Here is a 27,655-nt window from a genome sequence, read left to right as displayed (position 1 = left end):
ACAAATTATATATGCACATATATATATAATTTTTAATCATTACTTAATTAAATAACTTCTTTTCTCAGATTCTTCAGTATTCAGTCCAGCAAAATCATCTTCTGCTGTTAACTTAAGTGGAACTCAAGACCCATCCCGGAACAAGAACATTGTGAAACCTCTGGCTCTGTCAGTACAGCTCGTAGGAAAGGCATTTTCTGCAGGTATGGCTTTTCTTTCCAGGACAGCTGAGAGCCAAGGGAATTACCAGCTTAACAGCCAAGAAATAAAGGAGTCATCTTTTTGGTGGAAAAAGGAAAGGAAAACATTCACTAGCATTCTGCAAATCTCTCATATTCTTGTGGTCCTCTGAACAGAAATTTTCCATGGCCATTACTGTCCCCAAACTGAGCCACACCTTGGCTTTCAGATTTGACATTCTGGTAAAAGTGCATGTCATGTCCCTCTTTGCACTTCCTAAGATACCTAAAAGAGCATAGAAGTCACCTCTTGATATCACACTGATTTTTGCCTCAGTAACTGAGACCTGTGTGTTGTTCTGCATCTGTAACAGGTACAGTTCCTCCACATACATCTAATGGAATTTAGTCTCATTTAAAGGAGTTTTAATATCTGTGCTGTTTTAATTATTTATTTCTGTATTGTGTGTTTAATAATTAGAACCCTCAACTGTGGCATCTAAATCCCTCGCTGGTACTCTGTTGTGGTATTCTGATTGTTTATTACATTAGCTGGTTAGTCCTTTAAGCAATGAAAAAAACCCATCATGCTTATTACAGGGAAGTATGCTTGAGTAAGAAAAAATACAAATTTATTTGGTTTATATATGCACATGAACATTACATTTTATACATGATGCTATATATGCTATTTTATACAATATATGTTGTTATATGTACATAATATTATGTTGTTGTATCGGATGAATCCTTAACAGTTCTTTGTGTAAAATACTGTTTTCCCCTCCATACCTGTGTAAGAGAATTTATCTTGCACTGAAATTACTTCACACCATTTCAACCACTTCTGTGACTGACCCACATCCACCATATCTGTCTATACCAAATAGTTGACTCAGAGTACAAACGGGGAGCTTGCAATAGGCAAGTGATATTATTCAAATTTTGCTAATTGGCAACCTGAGAATCTTGTGCCTCAATTTATTTGGATGACTGTGGTTGGAGAGTTCCATGTTGCATTGTTTTAAGCCAAATACCCACATCTCAAATGCTTTCTATTGCAGCTGACATCAGCAAGCTGCTGCACCATCTCCTGCTGTTGCTCCTGGAGTATGTTCCTGGGGGCTAAATCATTATGGAGCTGGCAGATAATGGCAAGGAGCTGTAGTCCCTACTGGGCTTCATGTCTGCTCTATGCAGTTTGTGCCTTTTTTTTTTTGTTTTCTTCTGCAAAAGTTAGGCTCTGAAAAATAATAAGAAGGAGCTCAGAAGTGTGAGGATAATTTCTTGTGATCCTCCATTGTTGTAGTTTCATTTTGTGATCTGGATATGGTGGGTCCTGCCAGGATCAGTCTTGCTGGGACTGAAGGATTATCTTAGGCAGAGGTAGCAAAATTAAGCATCGTTTGCCTCAGTAATGCTCAGACCATGTATACTTTACAGCAAACTGCCCCATCTTCCCTGTCCAGTCTCCTTTGCTAAGGCTTTAGATGAGAGCCACGTAGTGAATTACTGTGTATGGCACATGGACAACTGGGGGGAAAATATATAGATGCACCAAAGTGGCTTACAAAATCTTTATAAACTGAATTAATGATATGCATTTTTTTAAATTTTCAGCATCTAAAAAATCTGTCACAAACTTCCCAATAATTTTTTTTGTTTGTAGTTTTCTATTGTATTTTGGTGGAGTTTGTTTTGGATTTTTCTTTTCCACCTATCCTCTCCACCGTGAAATCTGGAGACCTCATTTCAAGGTTAGGATTTTGCAGCCTGTGCCCAAATTATTCTCTGCCAAGTACACTTCATGCTTTCCCTCGAGTATGTTTCTTTCAGTCACGCATCTTGCCTTGTTCTTTTGTGTCTGCATGTGGCTGTATTATTTTGTTTGTTTGTTTTCAAGATTGTCTCAAGCCACATGCTCTGTATTTTATTATACTCAGCTCCTCTTTCACTGCGTGCCACGGATGTTGCTAATGGAAACGCTAATGGAGGAAGAAATAATGTATTGAGTTCGACAGCCTCTCGGCCAATGCCTCACTCGACATCTCCAAGTCCTGGCTGTGCAGCTGGAGACCAAGGTAAAGAAAACCTCTCTGTTCTTTTATTTTAAGCTGCACTGGCTGTTGAGCCTGAAATTTGAGATTTTGTTCTTCTTCCCATCATACCTGTTTCTACAATTCAGTCTTTACAGATCCATTTGGCTTTTGGCACGACCATTAATGATAATGTTGTACTTTTTAACACAGGTAACAACATTTTTGACATCATAGTCTGCCTTCGTGTAAATCTAGGTGTAAACCTCTGGTGCTCTGTGATGTGATACCAGCTAAACACCAGTGTGAAATGGAAATGTGGGCCGGAATCTGGTCATTTGGGAGGATGGGTTTAGAATTATTTTTTGCTTTCCTTCTCAGCATCAATGTCCAGTTCTGGACCACCAAAGAAACGTCACCGGGGGTGGTCTCCTGGGTCCCCAGTCCCGCCTCCTGGTTTAGCAGTACCTGTTCCTACAGTTCGGCCTTTGGCAAGAACAGGTAAAACTTGAATAATACAGAGATGTCATTTGGAAAAACCTGTAGTCAGCCAGACCAGTAGCCCTATGCTGCTTCTCTTAAGTGTTGCACAGAAAACATAACTGAGCTTGCTGAAGTAGTTAAGGACACTGTGGAGAGTTTTTTAGATGCCCCAGAAAAGCACACATGATTGTCTGGTCCTTGTTGCCATAATCTAAGATGGAACACGGGGAAAATGAAACTGTTGGAGGAGAGAGAGGAAAGGAAGATGAAAATAATATTAATAAAAATCCAAAGCTATCTAAGTCCCCCAAATGTAACTCAGTTCTTCTAAAATTGTACAAGTGTATGGATATATGAACATATTTCAAGGATTTTCATTAGCCTTCACCTTGGATGTTGTGTCTATCTGGTGTGGCATGCTACAGAAACTGTACACTCCGTTCCTCCACAGGAAAAAAGGCTTTATATAACTTTGGCCTAACAGAGGACACTGATGTCCGCTAGGTCATCTTCAGTTAAAAGCATGATGTTTGTGAGACCAAATATCTGTTGTGCATGGAAAAGCTGTACGAGGGATATGTAACATCATGATATGAAATAGGATTAATTACATGTATGTGTGAATACTCATCAATTTCCATGTAGGTACCTCTTTATACATAACTATTAATAACACTGTTCACTACTTAAGCACTTTTCAGTTGTGGTATTCAGCATACTTTGTAAAGGGGAATAAACAATTACTTATTCCTGTCTCTATAGGGTGAGAGAATAAACATACAAGGAAGAAAAAAAGCCATTTGTTAACATGCACAATGTATTTTTAACTCTGCTTTGGAGGGCTTGTTTTAGAGATATTTTGGAATGAATTTTCAGAGATACTCATTATAGGAAGAAGGGTTACATGGTAGTGCAGGCCTGCCTACTTAAGCACCTCAAATCAATCGCAGCATTTGTAGGTTTCTAGCTTCAGACACCTGCTGAAGATACCTGATATAAGGCAATCTCCCCCTTTTTGTTGAGTTTGTCTCCACCAATCTACTACCTCTTCTGTGTACTCCATTTTCCATGTGTCTTTCATAGTATTTTTTTCTGTTTGATAAACAGTTTCCACTGCTAAAACACATGCATTCATTCATGCTGCCTTTGATGCTTTTCTGTTGATGGCACTGTTCGAAAAATTTGTTACAAACCACCAAATGAAGCCTGAGAAACTTCTGAAGCAGACCTCACGCTGAAACCTGATTACAGATTACAAAATTCTTGCGCTTTCTTTCTTTTTACTTGTGAAAGCTGCTCTTGCTCTTTCATGAGTAAAGCCTAGTTTTTATCCTTGTAGTAACTCTCCAAGGACAGCTTTGAGATTTTGGCCTGTTTTTGTTTTTCTTATCTACATATATTCTAGGTCAGAAGTCAGAACAGTCTCTTCCCTTGTATTGAGAGGCAATATTGAGAAATAGCCTCCATCTTAGAGGTGGCCTTTTGGCATAGTACTTGGCTTTGTTTAAAGATGCATATTCAAACCTGTGTTTTCTCTCTCATTCCCATCAACAATACAGTGGTCAGAAGAAGTTTTATTTTAGGGGTGGGACTACAGGAGGATATAGGCTCTTAATTTAAATTACTTAAAACTATAGCAGGAAATGCAGAGACCTTTTGAATTTTATTACAGTTAGTGATCTGCAGTATTTTTTTTTTTTTATTTGTTCATACGGCCAAATCACAGTATGAGCCTTTTAGTAATGGAAGCTTCTCTTTTCTTTATTTTATAGAGCCTCTTTTGTCAGTCCCAGTTCCTCAATCCATGCTAACTGGAATTTTACAGCCTCAACCCATCCCAGCAGGGGAGACTGTAATAGTTCCTGAAAACCTGCTGAATAACTCAGGAGTCAGACCAGTGATTCTGATAGGTAAGTCTTACGCTGGGGAATCAAATGCTGCATTTTGAACAAACACATGCTCCCCTAGGAGAAGGGGTTTTTTGATTTCTTTTTGTTGGTTCTGGCATTCAGTACAATACGAAGTCAGTTTGTCATGGATGGTTTGCTTTAGTTGCTCAACATTTAAAGTCAGAAGTTAAGCGATTTCTGGAGAACCTGATTTGCAAACGGGTCAAGACTACGTCAAATTTATACAAAATGTCTGGCCAAACTGAAGTTTTGTACAGTCCAACAACAGAAATATCTCCATGTAGTGAAAACAGCTTTCCAGTGTAAACAACTTACAAAACAAGCAAATATTTCCTGCAGCATTTATAGTCCAGATCTTGAAGCCCAGGGATTCTGCATGAGAACCAGAAAATTGATTTGAACTGAGTAATCAGAAGTAAATCATAACTAACTTTTCATCTTTTATAGTCCATACTTCTTGTAAGCAACTGAGATAATAGATCAGGCTTTTAAAATCCTTTAGCTGTATAAAGTATATTGTTAACCCTTAGAAAAACATTGCTTTTACTTTAAAAGTATGACTCGTAATGTGTATATTACTTTCAACCTGAGCTATTTGGGCATACTGTATAACAAAAGACGGGTCAGCTAGTACTGCCAAAATTTTGATGAGTGGTTTTTTTGACTCTAGATCTCTTCTCAGTCCAGCATAGTACAGATGGTTGTATAAAGTAGCTTCACTGTTAACATAACATGCCTATCAATACAATCCATGGAATAATTTATCATTGCTGAAGAAATGGAGAAGTTCTTCAAATCCTCACTTGCAGAGATAAGCCTAATACACACAATTCCCAGAGAATTAACAGGGCCATCTACACTAGTAAATCCATCAAGGACAGGGTTACACTTCTAGTTTGTTTTGCTTAGCGTTGTTTTCTGGAAGCCTATTCTAAAGCTCTAGCATGGTGCTTTAACGGTTTTCAGAGAAACACTTCCTTATTTAAGACAAGGGTGCCTACAGTCATCAGCTTAAGTGCAAATTGAATGCAGCCCTTAGGCTCTTGGAGAGTTGCCAATGAAGTCCTCAGTTAGGCTAAATGTTAGTGGCCCTGAGAAACAGTGTCCTATTAATAGTACAGAACCAGATGTACCTAAATGGATGGGTTTGGCAAAACCTGTGTGGAATTTTTTTTAAAACGAAAACATTCTCAAGGAAAAGAGGAGTTAGCCTGTGCTCATGTGCTTTACCTTACAGAACATCAATTTAGTTGTTGACGTTTATTTAACCTGTTTATGAAAACAGAATGGAAACGTGGCAAAAAAAAAGTGAAATCAGTCACAGCAATGCCACAGTGGCTGAATCAATGCTAATGTGACTTATGCTGCTCTTATAATGTTAAGATCAATGTACTTTTGCTTCCATTGATTTTTCTTTTTTGTACACCATATCATGGAGAATCTGTATTTAAAGGTCAGGATAAGACCCAAATAGATAATATTCTCATCTGTATTTGCATAACAATAATTATTATCCTGCTGGTATGCAATTATTGTTAGTTTTTGCAAAATCTATCTGATCACTTGTTGTAAAATACAGCAAAGGATCACTGGCCTATCTCATTTATTTTGTAAGCAATTATAATGCCAAGAACAGTCACTGATGCAGTATATTTTGCAAGATAACATTAAGGAGAAGTTTGGAAATCTATACATTGTGCAAGATTTCATGTAGTGGCATATTTTGTAAATTTCTGGGGGGGGGTTTGTTTCCTTTATCAAAGGTTATGGCACTTTACCTTATTTCTATGGAAATGTTGGTGATATTGTTGTAAGTCCCTTGCTGGTGAATTGCTACAAGATTCCACAGCTGGAAAACAAGGATTTGGATCTCTTGGGTTTGACCAGCAGTCAGCTGCTAAGTGTGGAGAATATGATTCTTTTAACTATCCAGTATCTTGTCCAACTAGGTAAGCAATTTGTCATAAGCACTTGTTTTTATTTGTGATTGTCCTTTTTTTTTTTCTCCCCACCCTCTTTATGTCGGTTTCAGAGCCAATTTTCTGGCTATTTTGTGCCTGGAAGAGGTAAGTGGCTCCATCTAGTGTGTGTGACTTTGTTACTTTGTTCATCAGACTTAAGAAGCAAAGCAAATTTAAAGGCTGATACTGCTTCTGGTCTCCATATGGGGATTGACCAGGTCACCTTTGTGAAAATGGATTTGCAATGCAGATAACTCATTTGCTTAGGGTATTAAACCATCAGTTATCACAGCTCTTTATTTAGTTTTGTGACAAATGCCGGCAGATGTGTGATGGTCATCATTGTTTTGGTGACAGCACCGTTTACATGAAAACCACATTTGTTATTCAGACTAAGGCAAGTGATTCAGTGAATACTCATTCTTGTAAATGTTTTTGAAAGGGACTCTTTGCAAGTTTGAGAGCAAATCAGCAAATCACATTTTCTTTCTCTTACTGCAGGTCCAGAAATTATTCCTGACCTTAGAGTAAAAAGCAGCAGTGTTAACAGTAAGATTTTAGAAGTTAAAGAATAATGCAAGATAGTGTTGGGAAACTTCTCACAGCAGTCTCAGTCTTCTGTATTTGAAAAGATGCTGCCTATCATAGAGGACTGTGAAATAACTTTTGTGAAAAGCACACTGCTTTTCCTGCATTGGGCTTCTGTTAGGGCATCTGTAATTCATAATGATATGAAATGTGCAAATGTTTCAAAAGAGGCATAACTGGTGATAACCCTATAAATTGGGGAGCAAATGTGCTCTGTGCAGGTTTCACCCATGGATTCTTATGATTTGCTTTTTTCCCTTGATGCAGTACTGTTACAGACAGGAAGGAGGCTGTTTGCTGTGTTGTAATACTCTCTAAGTGACTCATTTGCAAATATTTATTGTTCTCTGCCTCAATAGTCCATTGGATGCCATGTTAGAACTGACAGAGGGTTTCTTTATTTTTTACAGGCTGAATGTTTTTCTGTTGCCCTTCTCTCAGTGGGCTTAAATTTGTTATTTGAGTTTTTCATCTTCATTGTAAAGTTTGTAGAGTCTGCATGTTAAAACCAGCTGCTTCACACAGTTCTGGATTGATAGAGGCAGCCTGCAAATTTCCTGTGGGGAAACAGGTAGTCAACTGATGCAGCATTTCCAATTAAAAATAAACTATTTCTTGAAACTCACTGAGTCAGTGAACAACACTCCAAGAGCAAATCCAACCGTAGATGGATGCAGCAAGTCTGTACTTGCTGCAAACTAGAGGAGGCTTCATGCAAAGCTTCTGGAGCTGAACTGAGCTGTGTCTAGCGAGCACCATGCCTTCAACATAAAGCATTTCCCTTATTAGCAGGTGTTTAGTTTGGCTTTTGTTCTTAGCTGTGCAAAGCTGAATAGTTTTCCATTTGGCCTTATGTGGAGATGGGTGCCAGCACTGTAAGATGAAAGAGCCTAATGAGGAGAAAAGTAAAAATATTCTGCAGAGCATGGTGATCAAAACATGTTGCTGGTTTGAATATTGCTACAAACTTAAAACTGTTGGAATTGTGACAGCTGCACTGAACTGTAGCCTTTATCCCATTTTATAAAATCAAAGCAGATTAAAGATGATTGGAGGACAGCCAGCTTCAAAAGTATTTGACAAGGAGAAGAGGCAAATACATACATAAATTAACAGTTTACTCATGTGAGCCTCTTTTTTTTTTCTTGAGAAAGTAGGACTAAAAAGTTACTCCTTTTTTCTGGAGCATATTGTGAAAGAATTAAGATAAAGGCAAAGATAAAAAAGCAGACAGAAGAGTGAAATAGATACTGAGTCTTGCCTATTTTTTTCAGATCTTGCTACCTGTACAAAATATGTTTGCAGATGACTGTGATCACAGATCATAAGAATATTATTTATGAAAGTGCTCCTTTTTTGAAAAAAGATATATCTGAGAATTCCTTTCAGTTTTCCTGTAAGATTATGACACTATTAATTGTAGGATAATGCTGTTGTGTTTTCAGAAATCAGCTGAGCAATTTCACAACGATATTACAAATCAAATTAGGCAAAATAAGTGCATTTCTGATGCTTTCATTTTAAACCTGCTGTGTAGACTATACACAGTTAAAGCTGTGATTGTGAGCCATAGCATTGCTATAAATAAATTCCACTGACTGTGATAAAGGAAAAAGTAAAAAAAGATCAAGAGCTGTGTTTGATTTCAGTGGTATTTACAGTCTGTCTCCTGTACTTATTCAATTTCACATTTGTTACCTTTGGCAGCATTCATAGTGAAGTATTCGCAAGCTTTGTTTTTATACCTCAAAATGCGCATATTTGCAGTATGGGTTACATTCTATCATTTGTAATTGCCTGCTTTTTACCATTGCACCACCGTTTCTACAAACACAGTCTCATCCTTCGCAGTGCTAAGGTCTGTGTTTTGGTTTTTCAGCTGGAGGAGATTTCTGGACCTTCTGTTAACTACCTATTTAGAATTATAAAATTATTCTCCCTTCTCTCTTGTTGTGGTACATTTGAATCGCTTTGACTATGTGTATGCTGTGACACCCAGAGGTGTTTTGTAGTTTCAGTATCTGAATGCACATCCAGACTCAAAGCAGGAACAAGCCTCTGTCTTCAGTGTAAGGGGTATTCAGACACTCAAAGCAAGAGGTTATTCCAGCAATTCTCCTGGTCTTAAATGGTTGGGGGAATAGTTCTCTGTGGGATGCCCTGTGAAGTGTGTCTACCCAGAAATGGATGGCATTTGAATATGTTGTCTTAAACTGTAGGTGTTTTTGGAAGCATAACTATGTTAATAAGGTCTTTTTCAGATACTAATATTTTATGGTATTATTTGTTTTGCAGTTTTGTTTTCTGAAGTCAAGATGACCCTTTGCATACTCATTTCTGTACAGAAGCTTCCAAATATTCCCTTTTAACCTTGACAGATTCCTGATATGTATTTATGAAACTGTTCACAATCAAAATCTGTATCTGTCATTTTGCCTTCCATCTCATCTGATAGTAGTTCCACTATTTTTCTGGATAGTTGTGGAGAAAGACTGCCATGAGCCAAGTGTGGTATTAAACACTTCACTAATTTCAGTATCAGTGCCTTTCTGATAACTAAGTATTTTTAAAAGTTTTTCTCTTATAAACTATCTGAATGAAATTCTGTGTGTTCTCATACAGAAGTCTTTCCATTTGTACAACTACTTTCATTTTCTTGGATTCATGATGACCCCTGTGTCTAGAGCCTGTCTCTTAAGTAATCTCCCTCAATCAGCAAAAGCTTGCTTTTATTTCTTTTAGTGTATAACATCTTTTTTTGTTGTGGTGGTTGTGATGTAGATAGACTTTATTTCTGCAGAAGAAGATTTATGTCTCTGTCAATAAATGTCTATTTTTTTCTGTTTTGAGATCTTCAAAGACCTAGAATGTGTGATGTTTTCTTAGAAGGGAAAGAAAATATACTTCCAAAAAAGAGAACTATAAAGAGAGAATTATGCCCACACTGCATTAAATTAGACTCATCAGAACTTTTCGGTTTTATCAAAAATGAAAACAGCCTTGTGTTTACAAGTCTATACTTATTCTACCATCCTATGGTAATTGGATAGTGACACTCTCCATATGTTACTTCTCAAAAAGGCAAAATGACAACAGGCGGCAGTTTTTACAGATTCTGTACTGTAGGTTATTTATGTGCTCCCTGCCCTGCTTCTCACACCACCTTTCTGTTTCCTTTTTTTCACTGCCCTTTTTGCTTGTTGACTTTGGCCCTGAAAGAAAACCTAAAACCAAACCCAGCATTTCACATATCTCTGGTATTTAAGCCCCCCTTTTTGTCATAGAAAAGCAAGCTGCTGAAGCGTGAAGCTGTCTCCTTTGGCACCGACATGAGATCTTGGCAATTTAAGCTATGGTTACTTCTTACTCTGTGTTCATGAATATTTTTATCTGTTCCTGAGTATCTTTGACAATGAAACAAATCTTACTGAGCAAAATGTTAACTGAAGCTGAGTTGGGGGACTGATGCTAAGATAGGGTAGCTTATATTTCTATTTTCCGATTCAAGTTTGCAATACAGTTTACAAATGCGGAATGAAAATCTAAAGTTGATATACCTGTTTACGTTAGAAGTTTGAAGATCTGTTAAATTAATCTAACTAAAGTAAAAGAAGAGGTCAAACCTGTTTATTTACATCCATGCTTAGTCTACTTGTATGCATGATGAGAAAAAGCAAAATGAAGACCACCTGACAGGCTTTGTCATAGTGCATGGCTGCGATTAGACTGCCGAGGATAAGCATTTGAGTTTTCTGCTGTAAAAAACATATGCAGGCTATGTGATTAATCCTTCTGTTCCAGGCAAAAGGCACATATTTTCACACTCCCTAGTTTGTTCCACCAGTTTCTGAAGGTAGAAAAGCTAGGAGTGAGATGGAACACCTCATTGTTAAAAAAAAAAAAAAAAAAAAAGAAAAAAAAAAGGCAGATGGTGGGAGAGAGAGGCTTCTAATAAGAAAAACCAAGAATAAGCCATGTGGGTAAATATCCACTGAGTAGCGAGTGGGTTTTGTCAATGTAAAAAATATGGTGAAGGAGCTTGTCAGATCAAGACAGACATGTGATTCTTCCTGGTAATTAACATTTTGATATGCGATACTGTTCTTCTGTTTGTTTGTTTTCAATTTAGGTCCCGACCAGATACCCCTGAGGGAAGAATTTGAGCAGATCATGTTGAAAGCTATGCAGGAGTTCACTCTGAGAGAGCGATCCTTGCAAATGAGCGCACAGTGTATCTCTGTGTCACCAGGTCAACTCCCTTGGCTTGCTAGGTTAATCGCTAGTGTGTCCCGGGACCTTGTGCACGTGGTCGTTACCCAGAATTCGCTGGCAGAGGGCATCTCAGAGACCTTGAGGTCTCTCAATGAAATGAAACATCAGCAAAAGCTACCAGATTATGTAGTTGCCATTTGTGCATCAAAGATAAGAGGAAATGAATTCTGCGTAGTAGTACTAGGTGGGTATATTGGCAGTACGCTTCAAATACCAATGCAATTTTGCTGAACTTATTTTCTTGAGTCATTGTTCCAGCTTTTAAATCCCTTTTGTTCTTTTTATTCTCCTTTGTGTTGTTACACTACAATGTCCTGGTTTACTATTCCTCCATCAAGACTTGGAGTACTGATGTGCATGAGGATCTAGAAAAATAGCTGTGTGCTAATCATTACTACTCCTTGAGAGGCCTGAGAGTTTGTGTGTTTGTGTAGCTACCTTAGAAAATATCTTGAAGTGACCCAGTGACAAAACAGTCAGTTAGTCTTTCTCTGTTTTGTGTAAGAGCTGTGTTATTTCACACGGCAGTATTGGATTGACCACAGTCTTCTGCAGACCACTGTAAAACAGAACATGCTTTTTATCCTTTTTACCATGTTGATTTTTAAATTCCACATTGGTGGCTGGCTGTGATATTTGTGTGTGCATGAGTGTGTCTGAATGGAATTGAATTTTGACTAGTCATCTTTCCTTTGTAGGCAGATAAATCAGTAATGTCAATTTTTTACTTTTTTCTCACTAGGGATAATTACTTTTTCATATTTACCCAGAATCCTCCATTCCATCTAAGGTACAAATACTTATTTTTGTCACCATTTGTCACCAAAAACTATGGGCAACAGCTTGCAAAGGATGTGCTAAACCAATATAAGTAATTCTTCTGTCACTAGCGAAATAGACTTGAGACTACTCTCCCAGTCTGCTGGGTAAAGGCAGTGGAGATCCATGACTGAAGATCAGCCCACGCTTCTAGGATGAAAAGGTTGTGTTGATAGTGCACTGTGTTAAAGATTGCTCTTGCTTTTTTCCCCCCTCTTCTCCAGGGCAATATCAATCTAGGGCACTTGCAGAAAGCATGCTTACCACCAGTGAATTTTTAAAAGAGATCAGTTACGAGCTCATTACAGGGAAAGTTAGTTTCCTCGCATCGCATTTCAAGAATACATCTTTAGGTGAGTGATCCTAAGAAACAGAAGTTCTAGCCAAGACAGTTATTTCTTTAGGGTTGGTGTGTCTCCTGTTCAGCAGCTAAAGCGCACGTGAATACAGCTCTGCCCTCTCCCCCAAGAGGCATTCTTTCTTTCTCTCCATTCACTGTGTGTAAAGGAGCACTCGTCTCCTTCACCCGTGCAGTATGAGTTACCCTGTGGCAAAACATTTTTAACACTGTTTATACTGCTGAATGTGATGGTAGGGCACCCGTAAGCGCATGTGTCTTTTCTTGTTTGCGCTTTCAGCACAGGTTTTAGAGGTTGTTTTATAGTGTGTGTTTCTTTGTAATCATCAGATGTCACTGCTAGCTGTAAAGGCACAGAGCTGAAATTATTCAGCTGTGGTTTCTTTTTTGAAATTCATTCAACTGGCAAATCAGTAAATAAAAGGGAAAAATATTCTCCCTCCCTCTCTTCTCTGTATCTCCAGTCTCCTGCCCTTTCGCAGATTCGACATAAGCTTTGTGAGAACGTGTGTACATAATGTTCTACATCATTTGTCTGAAATGGCTTCCAGATAATTTGGTGTTGCTAATTCTTATCTAGGTGATGATTTGGACAAGCTGCTGGAGAAAATGCTACAGCAGCGAGGGGAAAGTGTCATTATTCCTTTTAATGGAGATGTTAGTGAGTGTGTGTCATCTCAGGAGGCAATTGCCATGGTTTCTACACAAGAACCAGGTAAATTTTTTTATATGTAAGATGTGAAAAAAGTGAGTAGTTTGCTAAATGCCAAAATGCATGTGCCTCAGAAGAGTCTGAGGGCACAGCTGTGGTCAGTGTGCCAACCTTTGAATATTAATACTACCACCTGAATGTAGTAATACAGCAGTCTCTCAGACAGAAAGTCTCTGTAGTAAACTTCAACAACTTTTTCCCCCTGTGTTTTGTAATTCTTAAGCTAAAATATGTCATCTTCTGTTAATGCACTGGGCAGAGTAGAGAAGATGTTCCTTTGTAACATTGGCAGTGTGAACTCATCTCACCCTTTTGCACCTAGAAAAGGAATGTAATCTTGGGCTTAAGGCAGAGGGGAACTGTGTTCTTGTCCTGATATCTCCAGGTATCCTCCTGTTTCTTAACTTTTGATATTCCTCACTTTCCACATGTAAAATGGTAATAATACGTACTACAGACTTGTGCTCTGAGGCTTAAACTTCTACGGAAAGTGTTTTAAGATCTTGGACTGAAAGTGCTAGGCAAGTGTAATCTGTAATTTGCTTATTTATAAGAGATGTGTCTTATTCAGCGTAATGGGATGAGATACTTAGGTGCAAAAGATGAGCTAGGATTTCTTGTCTAAAAATGCTAATTACCATTTTCCCACTTTGGAATTCTTCCATTATTCAGAGCTTTAACCATACTTTCCTTTTCATATGACAGTAATGGTAAAAGATACACTGAGCTGTTGTGAACACCGAGATTCTTTTAGGTCTAGTATCAAAGCAAATTCAACCTCCAGTAAAGCTTTTTCACTGTGAAAGAAAGTATGCTCTTGATTCACATTAGTTAGCTTAAATTAATCAGCTCAGTGTTAGTTCTGAATGAAAGCAAGGTGGTTGATAGTCTCCACATGGATCAGGAGATCCAATTAGGAAGGCTGCCAGGTACTTTGTTCTGGCAGCCCCAGAAGGACAAGTCTTGAGCTTCCTCACAGGATTAATTTGAAGGGAGAAGGATCTTTTGATTCTGTTATTTTTTGTGTTCTTACTATGTAATGATGTGCAGTGGTGCTTTTTTAAACATTCATGTTTTCTCAAACAATTATTCTGAGCTAGCTTTGTCTTTTAAATATGGCTGTACAATGGTTGAAGCTACTGGGAGTCTGCCTGAATAAAAAAAGGAGAGGTAAGTCTCCTAGGCAGTGAGAGGGACCTTTCTCCCATAGTAGATCTAGTTAAATGAACACTGAGGCAGGTTTGAGCAGGAGATAAGCGTGCGCGTGTGCACACACACACACACACGTGTGTGTCTATATAAAACTAACATACCAGGTTTTCACCCCAAACACCTTCCAATTTTCATGTAAATTGCAAGATTTGATAAAGTGGCTTATTACCTAAAAAAGCAACAATAGATCTTTTTTATTACATTTGCAGTAGGCTTGGGTTTTTTTAGAAATTTACCCTAGGCAATTTTTATGGTAAGCAGTCCATTAATCAGAATTTAATTTGTAGTAGAAAAACTGACATAAGCAAAAAATGTAATGGCATTATAGGATTTAATTTGGTAATCTGCAAGTTGAAAATATTTAGGGGCTAGTGAAACATGGATTGTTGGTCATTGAACTTACCTACTGGAAATTCTGAAATATAGGAACATGTTTTTATTTGAGGAAATATGAATGCTCTGGTATGTGCCTATAGAAAGCAAAACTCCAGTCCCACAATTCTCTTTATTAAGTTCAAATAAATCTGAGACTAAACTTTTGTTAAAAATCAAGAAACCTCCAAAGAAATAAATGCCCCCTTCAATAATTGAGATTTATTGCCTAGGTGTATTGCTCATCTTCCCTTTGCAGTGTATCATAGAATCATAGAATAGTTTGGGTTGGAAGGGACCTTTCAAGGTCATCTAGTCAAACCCCCCTGCAATGAGCAGGGACATCTTCAACTAGATCAGGTTGCTCAGAGCCCTGTCCAACCTGGCCTTGAATGTGCCCAGGAATGGGGCATCTACCACCTCTCTGGGCAACCTGTTCCAGTGTTTCACCACCCTCATCATAGAAAATTTCTTCCTTCTATCTAGGCTAAATCTACCCTCTTTTACGTTAAAACCATTACCCCTTGTCCTATCGCAACAGGCCCTACTAAAAAGTCTGTCCCCATCTTTCTTGTAAGCCACCTTTAAGTACTGGAAGGCTGCAGTAAGGTCTCCCCGGAGCCTTCTCTTCTCCGGGCTGAACAACCCCAGCTCTCTCAGCCTGTCCTCACAGGAGAGGTGTTCCATCCCTCTGATCATTTTTGTGGTCCTCCTCTGGACCCGCTCCAAGAGGCCCATGTCTTCCCTGTGCTGAGGACCCCAGAGCTGGAGGCAGCACTCCAGGTGGGGTCTCACCAGAGCAGAGCAGAGGGGCAGAATCCCCTCCCTCGACCCGCTGGCCACGCTGCTCTGGATGCAGCCCAGGGTACGGCTGGCTTTCTGGGCTGCGAGCGCACGTTGCTGGCTCATGTCCAGCTTTTCATCCACCAGTACCCCCAAGTCCTTCTCCACAGGGCTGCTCTCAATAATTACTATCAGTCAGTATATAGACATACAGCTATCTCAGTGCTGACTTACAGTGGGGCTCAGTACTTCAGAGTAGAGCTGATGTACAACTGAACACCCAACTTACCTGCTGTCCTTTTAGAGTCTTTTTGGCAAGATCATCAATGCAGGCTCAGTTTCCTCAGATTAATAGGTGTGCTGGCTCTCATCCCATTGTGCTCTGAGCCCAGCAATCTCAGCACCCAGCAACCTCAACATCCATGGCTGGTTCTCCCAGCAGGAGTGATGGAGGGATGCTCCTGAAGAACTGCAAGTTTCAGGAAGAGTGATGCGTGTGTGTGTGTATATATATACACACACACACACACACGTTTTTTCCTCATATATACACATTATTTATGTATATTTATGCATGTGTATTATGTATGTGTTGGTTCATTTAACAGAATGCATTTCACTGTTGTCATTGAGGCTTTCTTCGGTTGCACTGTGAAAAATCCTCAAAACACTTCGGGCATTTAAAAAATGGGCAGTGCTGTACTTGAGGTCTGACATGTAATCATATTTTGATCAGAAAAAGGAAGTTGACATTTGTGATCTGTACCCAGCTCTTCAGAGTGTTGGGATTTAGTCTGGTGATTCATATTTTTTTTCTGATAATAGAGGGTAGGCTATTTGGAGGGTTATGTTTATCGGGGGGGTGGGAAAGTAAACATGTTTCTTGTTGTGTTTTGTTTTCTTTTTCAAACAAACACACTCTAGATTTGGATGTTGATACCTTCCAAATTTACCAGCCACAGCTTACAGTTGCCAGAAAGCTCTTGTCCCAGGTTTGTGCTATAGCAGACAGTGGCAATCAGAGCCTGGATCTGGGCCACTTCAGCAAAGTAGACTTCATCGTTATAGTTCCTCGTTCAGAAGTCCTGGTGCAGCAGACACTTCAACGGATTCGACAATCAGGTAAAAGGGAGGGGAGGAAAAAGAGACTGTTAAACTAAAGTATGTGATGTTATTAAATCATATCTGGTATAAATGGAGAAGTAAGTTGCTCCAACATGTATTTTGCATTTCCAATATTAGCTCCATTAGTTGGTATCATTGATGAATTCTAAATATCTTCCTTTCATAAACTGGGCCCAAGCTGTGCCACGTGACTGTCAAAAGAAATTGCCATTTTCATGCAGGTCTGAGGAATGTATGACCTGGAGAAGCATTCAACTGTTAAGAGAGGGAGTGGATAAGCAAATGCAGCTGTTCAGATCTTTTATCCCCTAGACTTGTTAGTGCTATTTGTTCTAGGTACACATTTGTGCATATGCTCTCATATGTATTAGCACAGATGTATGTGCAGGAAGCTCTCTTACTAGGTAGATAAATGCCTGAGTAATACAAGCACATTGGCACACAATAATTGCCATGCTTATTCAGATGGTGAGTTTTCTTCTCTGGAGTTGTGTGTCTGACCATGGTTAGTACCAAATGCTTCAAGAGGAACAAGAATGCTTTAGTGGACAGGTTATGGAATATGTCTCCCTTGAGAATGACCTCTGTTATCCACTCTGTTAGTGACTGACATGTATCCAGAAAAGCGTAAGGCTTTTTTCATGGAGAAAATTGCTGTCTAATGGAACTAAGGACTATCCGTATAGGTGTTTGGTCCTTTTTAGCTCTTGATCTTTGATATCTGGGAGTAATAAAGTCCTTAGGATAGTTGTGTATTTAGGATTTTTTTTTATCAGCTGAACATTTTTTTTTTTTTTTCTGCCTTCAGCTTTATCTAATAATCCTTTGTATTTACGTTTGAAAAACATGAATATGAGCTTCTGGTGTAATGCATCTATGAGTGGTTTTGGCTAGCTGTTGGCTTTTTTTCCCCTCTTGTTTTCTACTCTAGACTAAACAATCCAACACTTTTTGATTGTGCAGATATGTCCTGATATTGCTCAATATTGTGGTCCATCTCTATTTTTTTTCTCTGCTTTGTACTATTTTACTAGTAAAACAAAAAGAATAAAATAGATTACTTGAAGTATGGGTTTCTTTTCCTTTCTGACATAATTTTATAGGGTTTTTTCTTCCATTCCTTGTTTCTTCAGACATTTTATTTACTAATTTGCTGCTACACTAAACCAGAGGTCTTCTGATATCTCTTAACAGGGTTTCCAATTTGTTTTATTTATTTTTTTTAAATGAATGTTTTTTACTTTACATTTTAAAATAATTTTTTAAAAATCATTAAGACCCTGGCAAATACATAGTTGACCAACATTTCACAGGGACTTGTTGCTACTTCTTTAATTCAAATGGTGTTCAAAGCCATATACATTACATCATGCCTACATTATGAATGTGATGGCAATCTATCATTACAAATTCTGTTAGAGAGTAGTTGTATTGACAGTAACATTGAAGGCAGGCATGAAAGAATTATCTGATATGATATGATATTAATGAGAGTCAGTTTTGTATAAATTTATGATTTTTTGCAAAGGAAAGGTCAGAATAACTTTTTCTGACTTGAGCAGGATTAATGTATTGCCCAAATGTGGACAAGTTTGGCCTAGGATCATGAGGCACAGCTAACTGAGCAGTGATGTGGAAATTTTTATGGAGGTCTGAAGATTTTTTTTTTCTTTTTGGTAATGTGAGAAGTCTTTGAAAGGTCTTCAGCCACTTTTTGGAAGAAATCCAGAAGCCAAGAAGCACATTTTGGTCCTCATTGTGAAAGGAAATGCATTTGGATAATCATCGTCTTACTAGGGTGTATCAGTGATTTGGCTAAGACCTGATATTGGTGGACATGTGGCAACCTACCGTTGACACTTCACTTTTGGATGCACTCAAAGGAAAAGATTTTTGTTGTATTCTTCTTTCTGACAGGTGTCCTTGTGGACTTGGGCCTAGAAGACAATGGAACGGCATATCAGAGAGCTGAGAAATACGTGGTTCGGCTAGACAATGAGATTCAAACAAAATTTGAAGTTTTCATGAGACGAGTGAAGCAGAATCCCTATACACTGTTTGTGCTGGTTCATGACAATGCCCACGTGGATTTAACGAGGTAGCTACTTCAATCTACCAAAGGAAAACCATCCTCTTCCAGTATCTTTCAGTTAGGTTTTCCAAAAGACTTACCACTTTAGATACCCAACGCTTTTTCTAGGCCTAAGGCATTTTGTGCCTCAAAATCAGAAATCATCTTTTTTGCTTGCCTATGATATTTGTTAACTAATTCTGATTCAGTTGAAGATAGGTGAGACTAGTTTCAGATTTTTGCATCTCTAACAAGACTTTGTAGGGGTATGTGGTATGGTACTGAAGTCCAGGAAAAAGGGCTGAATTTTGCAATTTTCTTTGTTCCTCTTCTTTTTTTCCTATTCCACCCCTTTTTCTCTACTCAAACCCCAATCTATCCCATGTTCACAAGCCACTCATGTTTTAATTCATGTTTTTATCCTTGATGATAGTGTTCTTTTTAATATAAGAAAGTTTACAGATGTTTAACTCTTTGCATCACCTGAAAAATGCCCTAGCTACTGTAAGAAAAGGATTTAAAAAACAACTGTGTTGGATTTGGCCAGCGTTAGATCTGAACACACCACCACATACACATGTGTGCAAAAACATTTCTTCACACTGAATCACAAGTTTGCTATGGAAAAAGAAAGAAGTAACTAAAGCTTATTATTCTGCTCTTGTTCCAGGAGTAAACTGAGGAGAAAAATCTTAATGTGATTTAGACATGGTGTGTAAGGCTGTGGGATTCATTTGAATATCAGAGTTATAATAAAATACTTTCCTTGAAGGACAGCTGAAAACAGATAAAAGCGACATTCTTCCTTCCTTATCCCCACCATCACATTTTTGTTACTGTTATTGCTGTACACTGAATTTGGAATTCCTGAATATTCTGGAGGCAAAGATAATTCCAGGAGCTGAAAATCAGGACATCAGGAAACTATGAGGTTCCCCAGTCTTTTAGAAATAAGTTGTTTCAGGCTGGAAAATCCACTGGATTTTGTAAAAGTGTTACTATATCCTAAAACCACAACTCATGCAACAGTGTTTCTCAGTGAGAAGGCTTCATCAGCTTTGGCTTATTTTTTGTCTCCTCCACCCAATGCTCATTTAAATTGGCACACTAATTCACCTTCTCACTGTCAGCAGATTTTGGCCTTTTTATTGTTTTTTTTTTTCCCCCTCTGTTGCCTGAGTCTACCCACAGAGAACACTCAAATAGTTTTGACATCTTTCATCCTTCCAAAGAGATTTTTGAGCTGTGATTCTCAGTGCCATGATCATTTGGAGATTTTTCTGCAGGAAGAGAGTAATCCATTGAATCTCAGGATGTCAGTAAGGCAATTCTTTGCATTCTTATTTCTGCAGTGCCATTTCAAGTTCCCTGTCACATGGTGAGCCTAGTCATGGTCTGGCTGATAGAGTTATTAATTGCAGGGAGGTCCTTGAAGCATTCAACCTCCTTGTTCTTCAGGTCAGCTCTTTTCCTTATGCCTTGCAAACGCAGCAGTCCAGGATCAGCTCTAGCAATGAGGTACATTGGATACAATTTGACACTGTGGTAAGTGTTTAATTGTTAATTTTCACTGTGAATTTTAATGTGGACTTCACGCCTAAAGGAATCTTGTAGAGGCATATTAAAGAAAATTGTTAGAAGGGAGCTCTTTCTCTGCTGGAGCTTGTTCTCTCAGGCTCTAGATACATAGCCCTGGAATGCTGATGGTGGAAGTAGCATTGACATTTAGGTCCAGGAACTGCACATTTTTCTTTGGCCAGTCATGTAGTATGAGACATTACTTTCTATGCTCTGGTCAGACAAAGCTATGTAGACATGCCATAAAGCTCTGGAGCTGGCTTTCCATTTTCAAGCAGTCTGACTTTTGACTGTAAGTTATATGTCACACAGCCTGACAAATCTGTTCTTTACTTCTCTGGTACGAATAAAAGTTGTGTGCCGGGTAGTAGGTGCTGTCATTGTGCAGAGAAGAGGTGGGAAAGGTCTGTTTGACATTCTGCACCATTAGCTTTTTTCACCATTTCAGCCAGCTGATTCTGAGGATGTTTTGGCTAAACCTGCTTTAAAAATATCTTTTTCTCCTATTCCTGCTTTGTTATACTTATATCAAGTTTGACTTTACTGTGTTGAGTGGACCACTGGTGTCTGTAAAGTGTCTTAAAGTGGTAGCTGTAAAAAATAGTTAAACAGAATAGTGGAAATAAGGGAGTGAATGAATATTCAAAGTTTGCTTTTTAGTTGATTGTTGACGTAAGCTGGTGTGGTGACCTTCTGTACAACGGTCTAGAAAATTTTTAATTTCCCAAAAGTAAAAAATCAACAACTTTCAATCTTCTGAGTTAAAAAAAATAACCCACAAAAAAGGGGGTGTCGTGGTTTAACCCCAGCCAGCAACTAAGCACCACGCAGCTGCTCACTCACTCGCCCCCCACCCAGCGGGATGGGGGAGAAAATCGGGAAAAGAAGTAAAACTCGTGGGTTGAGATAAGAACGGTTTAATAGAACAGAAAAGAAGAAACTAATAATGATAATGATAACACTAATAAAATGACAACAGCAATAATAAAAGAATTGGAATGTACAAATGATGCGCAGTGCAATTGCTCACCACCTGCTGATCGACACCCAGTTAGTCCCTGAGTGGCAATCCCCCTGCGCCTACTCCCCCCAGTTCCTATACTAGATGGGACGTCACATGGTATGGAATACCCTGTTGGCCACGTTGGGTCAGGTGCCCTGGCTGTGTCCTGTGCCAACTTCTTGTGCCCCTCCAGCTTTCTCGCTGGCTGGGCATGAGAAGCTGAAAAATCCTTGACTTTAGTCTAAACATTACTTAGCAACACCTGAAAACATCAACAGTATTATCAACATTCTTCTCATACTGAACTCAAAACATAGCACCGTACCAGCTACTAGGAAGACAATTAAGTCTATCCCAGCTGAAACCAGGACAGGGGGAGTCTGTATGTGATTAAATTACATTCCCAGTGATTACTGGTGATGTAAATGCACTGGAGACCACGCTGTGCTTACAGCAAAGGCCTTGTGAAATTTGAGGCAGCAAATATTCTGCCTTTCTGATTGCTGTCTGCAGATTTACATTTCAGCAAAGAAATTGTTAGTTTCTGATTGCCATTAGAGATGTGTAGAATCTGACAATCAAGAAGAATTTTGGAAATTAATAATCCTTCTGTTTTCAGGTTCTGCTTTAAATAGAAATGAGATAACAGTTGTCAGTAGATATAAAGCCAGAGATAGGGAGTGAGAAAATAATTAGCAGGATTCTAGGACCCCCCCCCTGCAATCACAGGTAGGAGATACATTGAAAAATTTGGAAGGAGCTATGTCTGTCTTTCCTAGCTGTAGACAAATAAGTTAAGTAAAAAACATTTACATTTCACTTTATTCTTTGAAACAAACAAATAGCATCACTGAGGGAGAATGAATGAAAAGAAAGGATACTTTGCTTTGGAAAATACTTTCCACTTATTTTTTAAATGACAAAATAAATTAAAATTGGTTCAAGTTTTGCTTATGTTTTTGCTATCTCTGTATGGAACAGGATGACGCAGCAAGTGAAGACAAGCTGTACTTTGGTTTGAATGAATATAGCAAATCCCTCCAATGGGGAGTCACAAGTCCCCTTTTGAGATGTGATGAAACCTTTGAAAAAATGGTCAACACGCTTTTAGAAAGGTAAATAGTAGCATGGGAGCTTGGGATTCTGCTTAATTGGGATCTTAAGGATACAGATATATTTATGAGCCCCATCACAGGGGGATGAAGACATGATGACCTTTGAAGTTGATCTTGGAATCTGTGAAGTATGTGCAATTTTTATTTTTGTAACAAAGTTAATGCTATTGAAGAAAGAGGGGATATCCTTCATTTGTTTGTAGAAGAGATTGGGCCCATTCAGCAGCAGTCCAGGCTCAGCTGTGCTGGTCTCTTCTTTTGGCTCAGCCCTCACTAAGCTAAGAAAGTACCAGAGGTTTCATACCTCACCGCTTCTGGTGTCTCTCTTGTTGAGACTGCCAGCAGACTTGTCAATGGTGGCCCAAGTAAGCGACAAGTCATTTCAAACCCATCATTTTTGTTATTTCGTTAGTTGGCTATGGTTTTGGTTTCTGCAGCTCAGAGCCTGAAAGTGGTTTATTAGTACCCTGCAGCTACCTGAACAATCTACTTTCATAGCACATATCCATGATATAACTAAATGGGTACATTACAAGAATGAAGGCAATACCGTTGTTTCCAGCAATGTGGAGTTAATCTATTCTGCGTTTCAGCAGGACAAATCTGTTATAACAGTTCAAACTATAGTTTTCATTATATTTTCATATTTACTAGAATAGGATTATTCTGTCTTCAGTACCGTTTTTCCTATTTTATTTAGGTCAATATAATAATTGTAAATGTATCTATATTTATTAAGTAAAATACAATATCAAATGTGTTAAATTAGCTACATAAATGAATAATTAAGTACATTATTAACCCTTAATATTTATTATTATCTACAAATATGTAAGTAATGAATGTGATAAATAATAACAAGGTCAGTTAATACATCAGTTCTTTAGGCTTCTCGTAGTCTTTCTGGTCAAGTCCAATGGAAGAGATAGTGGTCACTATTGCTTTCTTTCTGTTCTTAAAATGTGAATGGGGAAAAGGATGGATGAGGATTAGTGCATGTGCAAATACTATCCTGATATGAAGTTAGGATAAAACTAGAAACTGATGGGAGGTGAACCTCTACCTTAGAGCCAGGATACGCTTTTGCATCACAGTTTATTGATTTAGCCTCTCTTTTCAAGAAAGTGCGTTATTCCATCTGGGTGGGTGAGCTGTACGAGCTTACAAGTCAAAACATTGCAGACATTTTGGTATTATAAGGAAGGTGCCATTTGTTTTTGTAGCAAAAGTACAATGGGTACTTTTATGGGAGGAGGAGTAAAAAGTGCTTTAAAAATTTATTCATTTAATGACTGGCTTATGGTACACAGAGCTAGCTACTGTACCTACTGGTTAAAGACAGACACAAAACTTTATTCAAATGGATCCCATATCTATTAAATTACTCAAGAAAGAGACCAGAGAAATTTGGAGCTTTTAGTTGGTTTAGTCATTCGGATTTCTGTGGCGCAAGACTAGCACTCGAGGCATAATAATGTAGGTTTTTTCTGTATTATGGTGGTGAGTGAACTTATGGGGAATGCCTAGAAATGGAGTGCTTTTTTGCTTGACTAGGCTTTAATTTTTTTTTTCTTAGCATTTTACTTTGTAAGCTTATATCTGTTGTCACTACATATAGCTGTAATGAGAAAGAAACATTGGCTATGTAAGTTAAAAGGCAAAATGGAAGTTCAGATTTGGCTCAGAGACAGCAATCCCTATTGGTAAGTCTAACTTTCTGGTGAGAAGTTGAGATGTGAAATTATGAAGTACTTCTCCCACAAACCACTTGAAGCAGCAATGGTCCTCCAAGTTTGTAGAAGAAAAAACTTGTGGACAGCAAACCAATTATTAGCCTGTGCTCTTAAAGTGAACCGGATCTGAGATGATCTGTATCTACATCAAGTTAAATATCTTTAGCTGAAATTCTGGCCCAAACGAAGGTAACAGAAGTTTGTAATTCCAGTTACTTGAGCACTTGAGTTACTTGGCTCTTTATCTTCTGCATTTGGACTGTTATATGCATTTACTTAAAAAACAGATTTTGTGCAAAATTATTGTCCATGAAAATCAAAGGCTTCATTCTTCGAGTTCTACAGAAAAAATGGGTACTACTTTACCACGTGGTCCTGGGTTTTGGCTAATTTTCAGACATTGCTGTGATTTTGCATGTGCTAATGCAGAACTGTATCTCCCTAAAGGTACCCACGACTGCACAGCATGGTGATTCGCTGCTACCTTCTCATTCAGCAGTATTCCCAAGCTCTGATGGCTCTCACGACCATGGCCTCACTAAGAGATCACAGCACACCTGAAACACTCAGCATAATGGATGACCTTATCACTTCTCCAGGAAAGGATAAGAATGGCTGTGGCCACATGCTTGTCATTAGGGTGCCATCTGTGCAACTAGCCATGCTGGCCAAGGAGAGGTTACAAGAAGTAAGAGACAAGTTAGGTCTGCAGTATCGTTTTGAGATCCTCCTTGGGAATCCTGCCTCAGAGCTTACTGTCGCGAAACACTTTGTGACGCGGTTGAAGGTTAGCAGAAACTAAATATATCTTTGTACGCCTGCTGTAGTCGTCTGACTGTTGTACACATTTTGTGTTCATTCCCACATGTTTATGGGTTAATTATTCTATAGGAAAAGGGTGCATGTTCTGTATCTGTCTCCATGAAAGTTTACTGTACTTTTGATGAGCATAACTGATTTAGAAACTTGGCAGAAAATTGAATTGTTACTGGCCCATGAAGTGAAACACTGGATGTTATCTCTCTTGTTAAAGTTGAATAACAGCATGAGTCAGATAAGTTTCATCTCTGAATCTCAGAAAGCAAAGCTCAGACCTCCTTACGCAAACTAATTCTTTCCACCAACTTATCTGTCTGTCTAGTGTATCTGTTGTCTGTTCTGTCCATCCATCTTCTGCCCTTCTGATAACTGGTAAAGTATTCCGTTTGTCATGGACTTCTTTTCTTAAACCACTGCACACTGAAAGCCTCTTCTGCACAGCATATATGCACCAAGCTAAACTTTTGCATGGATTTGTAAGAGCTTGGTTCAACTAGCCAAACCCACTTCCTGAATTAATTCCTCACTACATTAAACAAAGGGAAATGGATTGCCTGCCTTAGGTACCAGCCTGAAAGTAATTCTGGTTATCTGTCCTGATCCTTGCTTTAAGCCTCATAGAGATATTAATTTTCCTTTCCTACTATGAGTTATACAGTGTATTCAAAACCACATAGACAAGGAATGAATTTTGAGAGCCTTTCTTAAAGAGCTTGCCTACAACCAGATAAAATGTCCTTTAAAGAAGAGACCACCACCTCTGCTTCTTGAACCTTGTCTGCAGCAGAAGAGGGAAGAGGGGAAAGTAGTAGTCATGAAGGAGAAAACATGTGAGATAGCAGCTCTGTGCTGCTGGGTTTTTTTGGCTAGGTGTCAATTCCAACCTTAAATCATTCTGGAGTGTGAGTCCTGTGAGGGCTGCTTTATGGCCCTGTGCTGTAAAGGGTTGCAGCCCTTACACGTTGCTGGAGCCCGTGAGGCCTTTAGTGCAGATCAGGACTGAGTGTGAAGCTGTTGCAGGTGAATATCCATGTAGCCATTGATCTGGAATAGAGGAATTTAATCAGGCAGAGAATGAAAAAACTTCTAAATAATTCTTATGCCTCTCCCCCACATCATAAGATGCTTTTTCAGAGTAAACATAGATGTAGGATTCTGCACTTGTTTCTTTCCTTGCAGGTGACTAGAAAAGCCCGCTCAATTCTGAAACATGCCTATGAAGGGAGTGAGGAGAGGAATTCAGTTGCTCAAAGATAAGCCTGTAGTGTCTTTAGGTGGGTTATCCCAGTGGCACTCCAGAATGATGAAGGTTGCCTGTGAGTCTTGTGCTGGGCTGCCATACCTGGTAGTCTAATGCCTGGGATAACACAGGATATCTGAAATGGTGTGAGCATATGTTTGGGTAACTGATTCCCATTATAAAATTCATCAGCTATGCTACTATTGAGTCTAGTTTATTGCAGACAATTTTGATTTAGTCTCCGTGCTTCTTGGCTTTTCTCCTGATGTTAGATGGAGTACTGAAGCTGGAGGACTAGAGCAAGTGGGGAACTCATCGCTGCCTGTATCCACTACGAGCACCCAGGCCCTTTTTTTTGGAGGGGGAGAGCAATATGAGACTAGTGAGTGCTTTTTGGTGAGGCTGAGGCTCTAAATGCTGGTCCCACCAATAACTGCTGTTGGTCACAGGGAGGGTAAGACTTTATCCTGACCTTTTTCAGCGGCAGGGAGGGCAACTTTATAGCTGTTAGTGACCCCAATTGTAAAGTTTGACTTAACTCATCCCCTCTCCCTAAGAGGGCCCTAGCAGCATGTGTGGTGCCGCAGCAGTGCAGGGAGGGTGGTCAGCTGTCTCTGCAGTGCTGGTAGCTGGACTGTTCCCCACTCTGTCAGACCAGCCCTCTGGCCAGCCAGACAGGCCAGTCCTCTCCATTAGGGAGCCAGGCTTCAAGGGGGATGGAATACCCAGAGGTACAGAATGAAAGAAGAGATGGAAAATAATTTAAATAACTATTTTGTTGATGAGGCATGCTGTCATGGCATACCCTTTAAGTATAACAAGAATCAAACTGTTTGGGAGGCATTCAGAAGTGAGGAGCCCAGAGGGCTGTAGCTCTCTTCTCCTGAGTAAGATGGTCAAGAAATACATCTTCTGTATGCAAGCTTACAGCTCAAAGCCCCAGGCATTCAGGCTTCTTTTAAGTCCTTAGGCTAGCGGAAAGAAAATCAGCTTTGTATCTGTATTCCCCTATTTCTTTTTCTAGCCACGCACTTTCGCAGAAGCTTCCATCACTGGAGAGGCAGGATAACACACAGCAAGACTAACCTTGATGAGGCAGAAAATACCTCTCTGCTGCTGAGGCTGCTTTACTGAGCCAGTAGGTGTTGCTAGGTAGTTGGAGAAATAATTTTTTTCTGTGAACGTGTTATACAGAGGATGCTGAAATCAGCAGGGGGAGAAATCAGGGGAAGGAGAATAGAGCCGTAGCAGAAAAGGGGAATATTACTCCAAATTGTGCTCTTTCT

General features: G+C 39.0%; 1 protein-coding gene across 8 annotated transcripts in view; it reads left to right on the top strand.

Annotated features, from left to right (window-relative positions):
* Positions 1-27,655, top strand: part of GREB1L (GREB1 like retinoic acid receptor coactivator) — a 145,412-nt gene that overhangs the window by 96,055 nt on the left and 21,702 nt on the right. For all 8 annotated transcript variants that reach the window (XM_041122842.1, XM_030011979.1, XM_041122841.1 and 5 more), the window contains 13 exons: positions 69-203; positions 2,123-2,260; positions 2,597-2,716; positions 4,471-4,608; positions 6,372-6,557; positions 11,287-11,613; positions 12,473-12,601; positions 13,187-13,321; positions 16,610-16,807; positions 18,728-18,908; positions 20,234-20,426; positions 22,444-22,577; positions 24,758-25,097. In XM_041122842.1, the coding sequence (XP_040978776.1) occupies positions 69-203; positions 2,123-2,260; positions 2,597-2,716; positions 4,471-4,608; positions 6,372-6,557; positions 11,287-11,613; positions 12,473-12,601; positions 13,187-13,321; positions 16,610-16,807; positions 18,728-18,908; positions 20,234-20,426; positions 22,444-22,577; positions 24,758-25,097 (2,354 nt within the window). The remainder of the gene's footprint in view (positions 1-68; positions 204-2,122; positions 2,261-2,596; positions 2,717-4,470; positions 4,609-6,371; positions 6,558-11,286; positions 11,614-12,472; positions 12,602-13,186; positions 13,322-16,609; positions 16,808-18,727; positions 18,909-20,233; positions 20,427-22,443; positions 22,578-24,757; positions 25,098-27,655) is intronic.

Source organism: Aquila chrysaetos, chromosome 4 (assembly GCF_900496995.4).
Source record: "Aquila chrysaetos chrysaetos chromosome 4, bAquChr1.4, whole genome shotgun sequence".
In the NCBI taxonomy this organism is placed as follows: Eukaryota; Metazoa; Chordata; class Aves; order Accipitriformes; family Accipitridae; genus Aquila; species Aquila chrysaetos.
The sequence above is the reverse complement of the archived record's forward strand: the minus strand, read 5'-3'. Positions and strand labels throughout refer to the sequence as shown.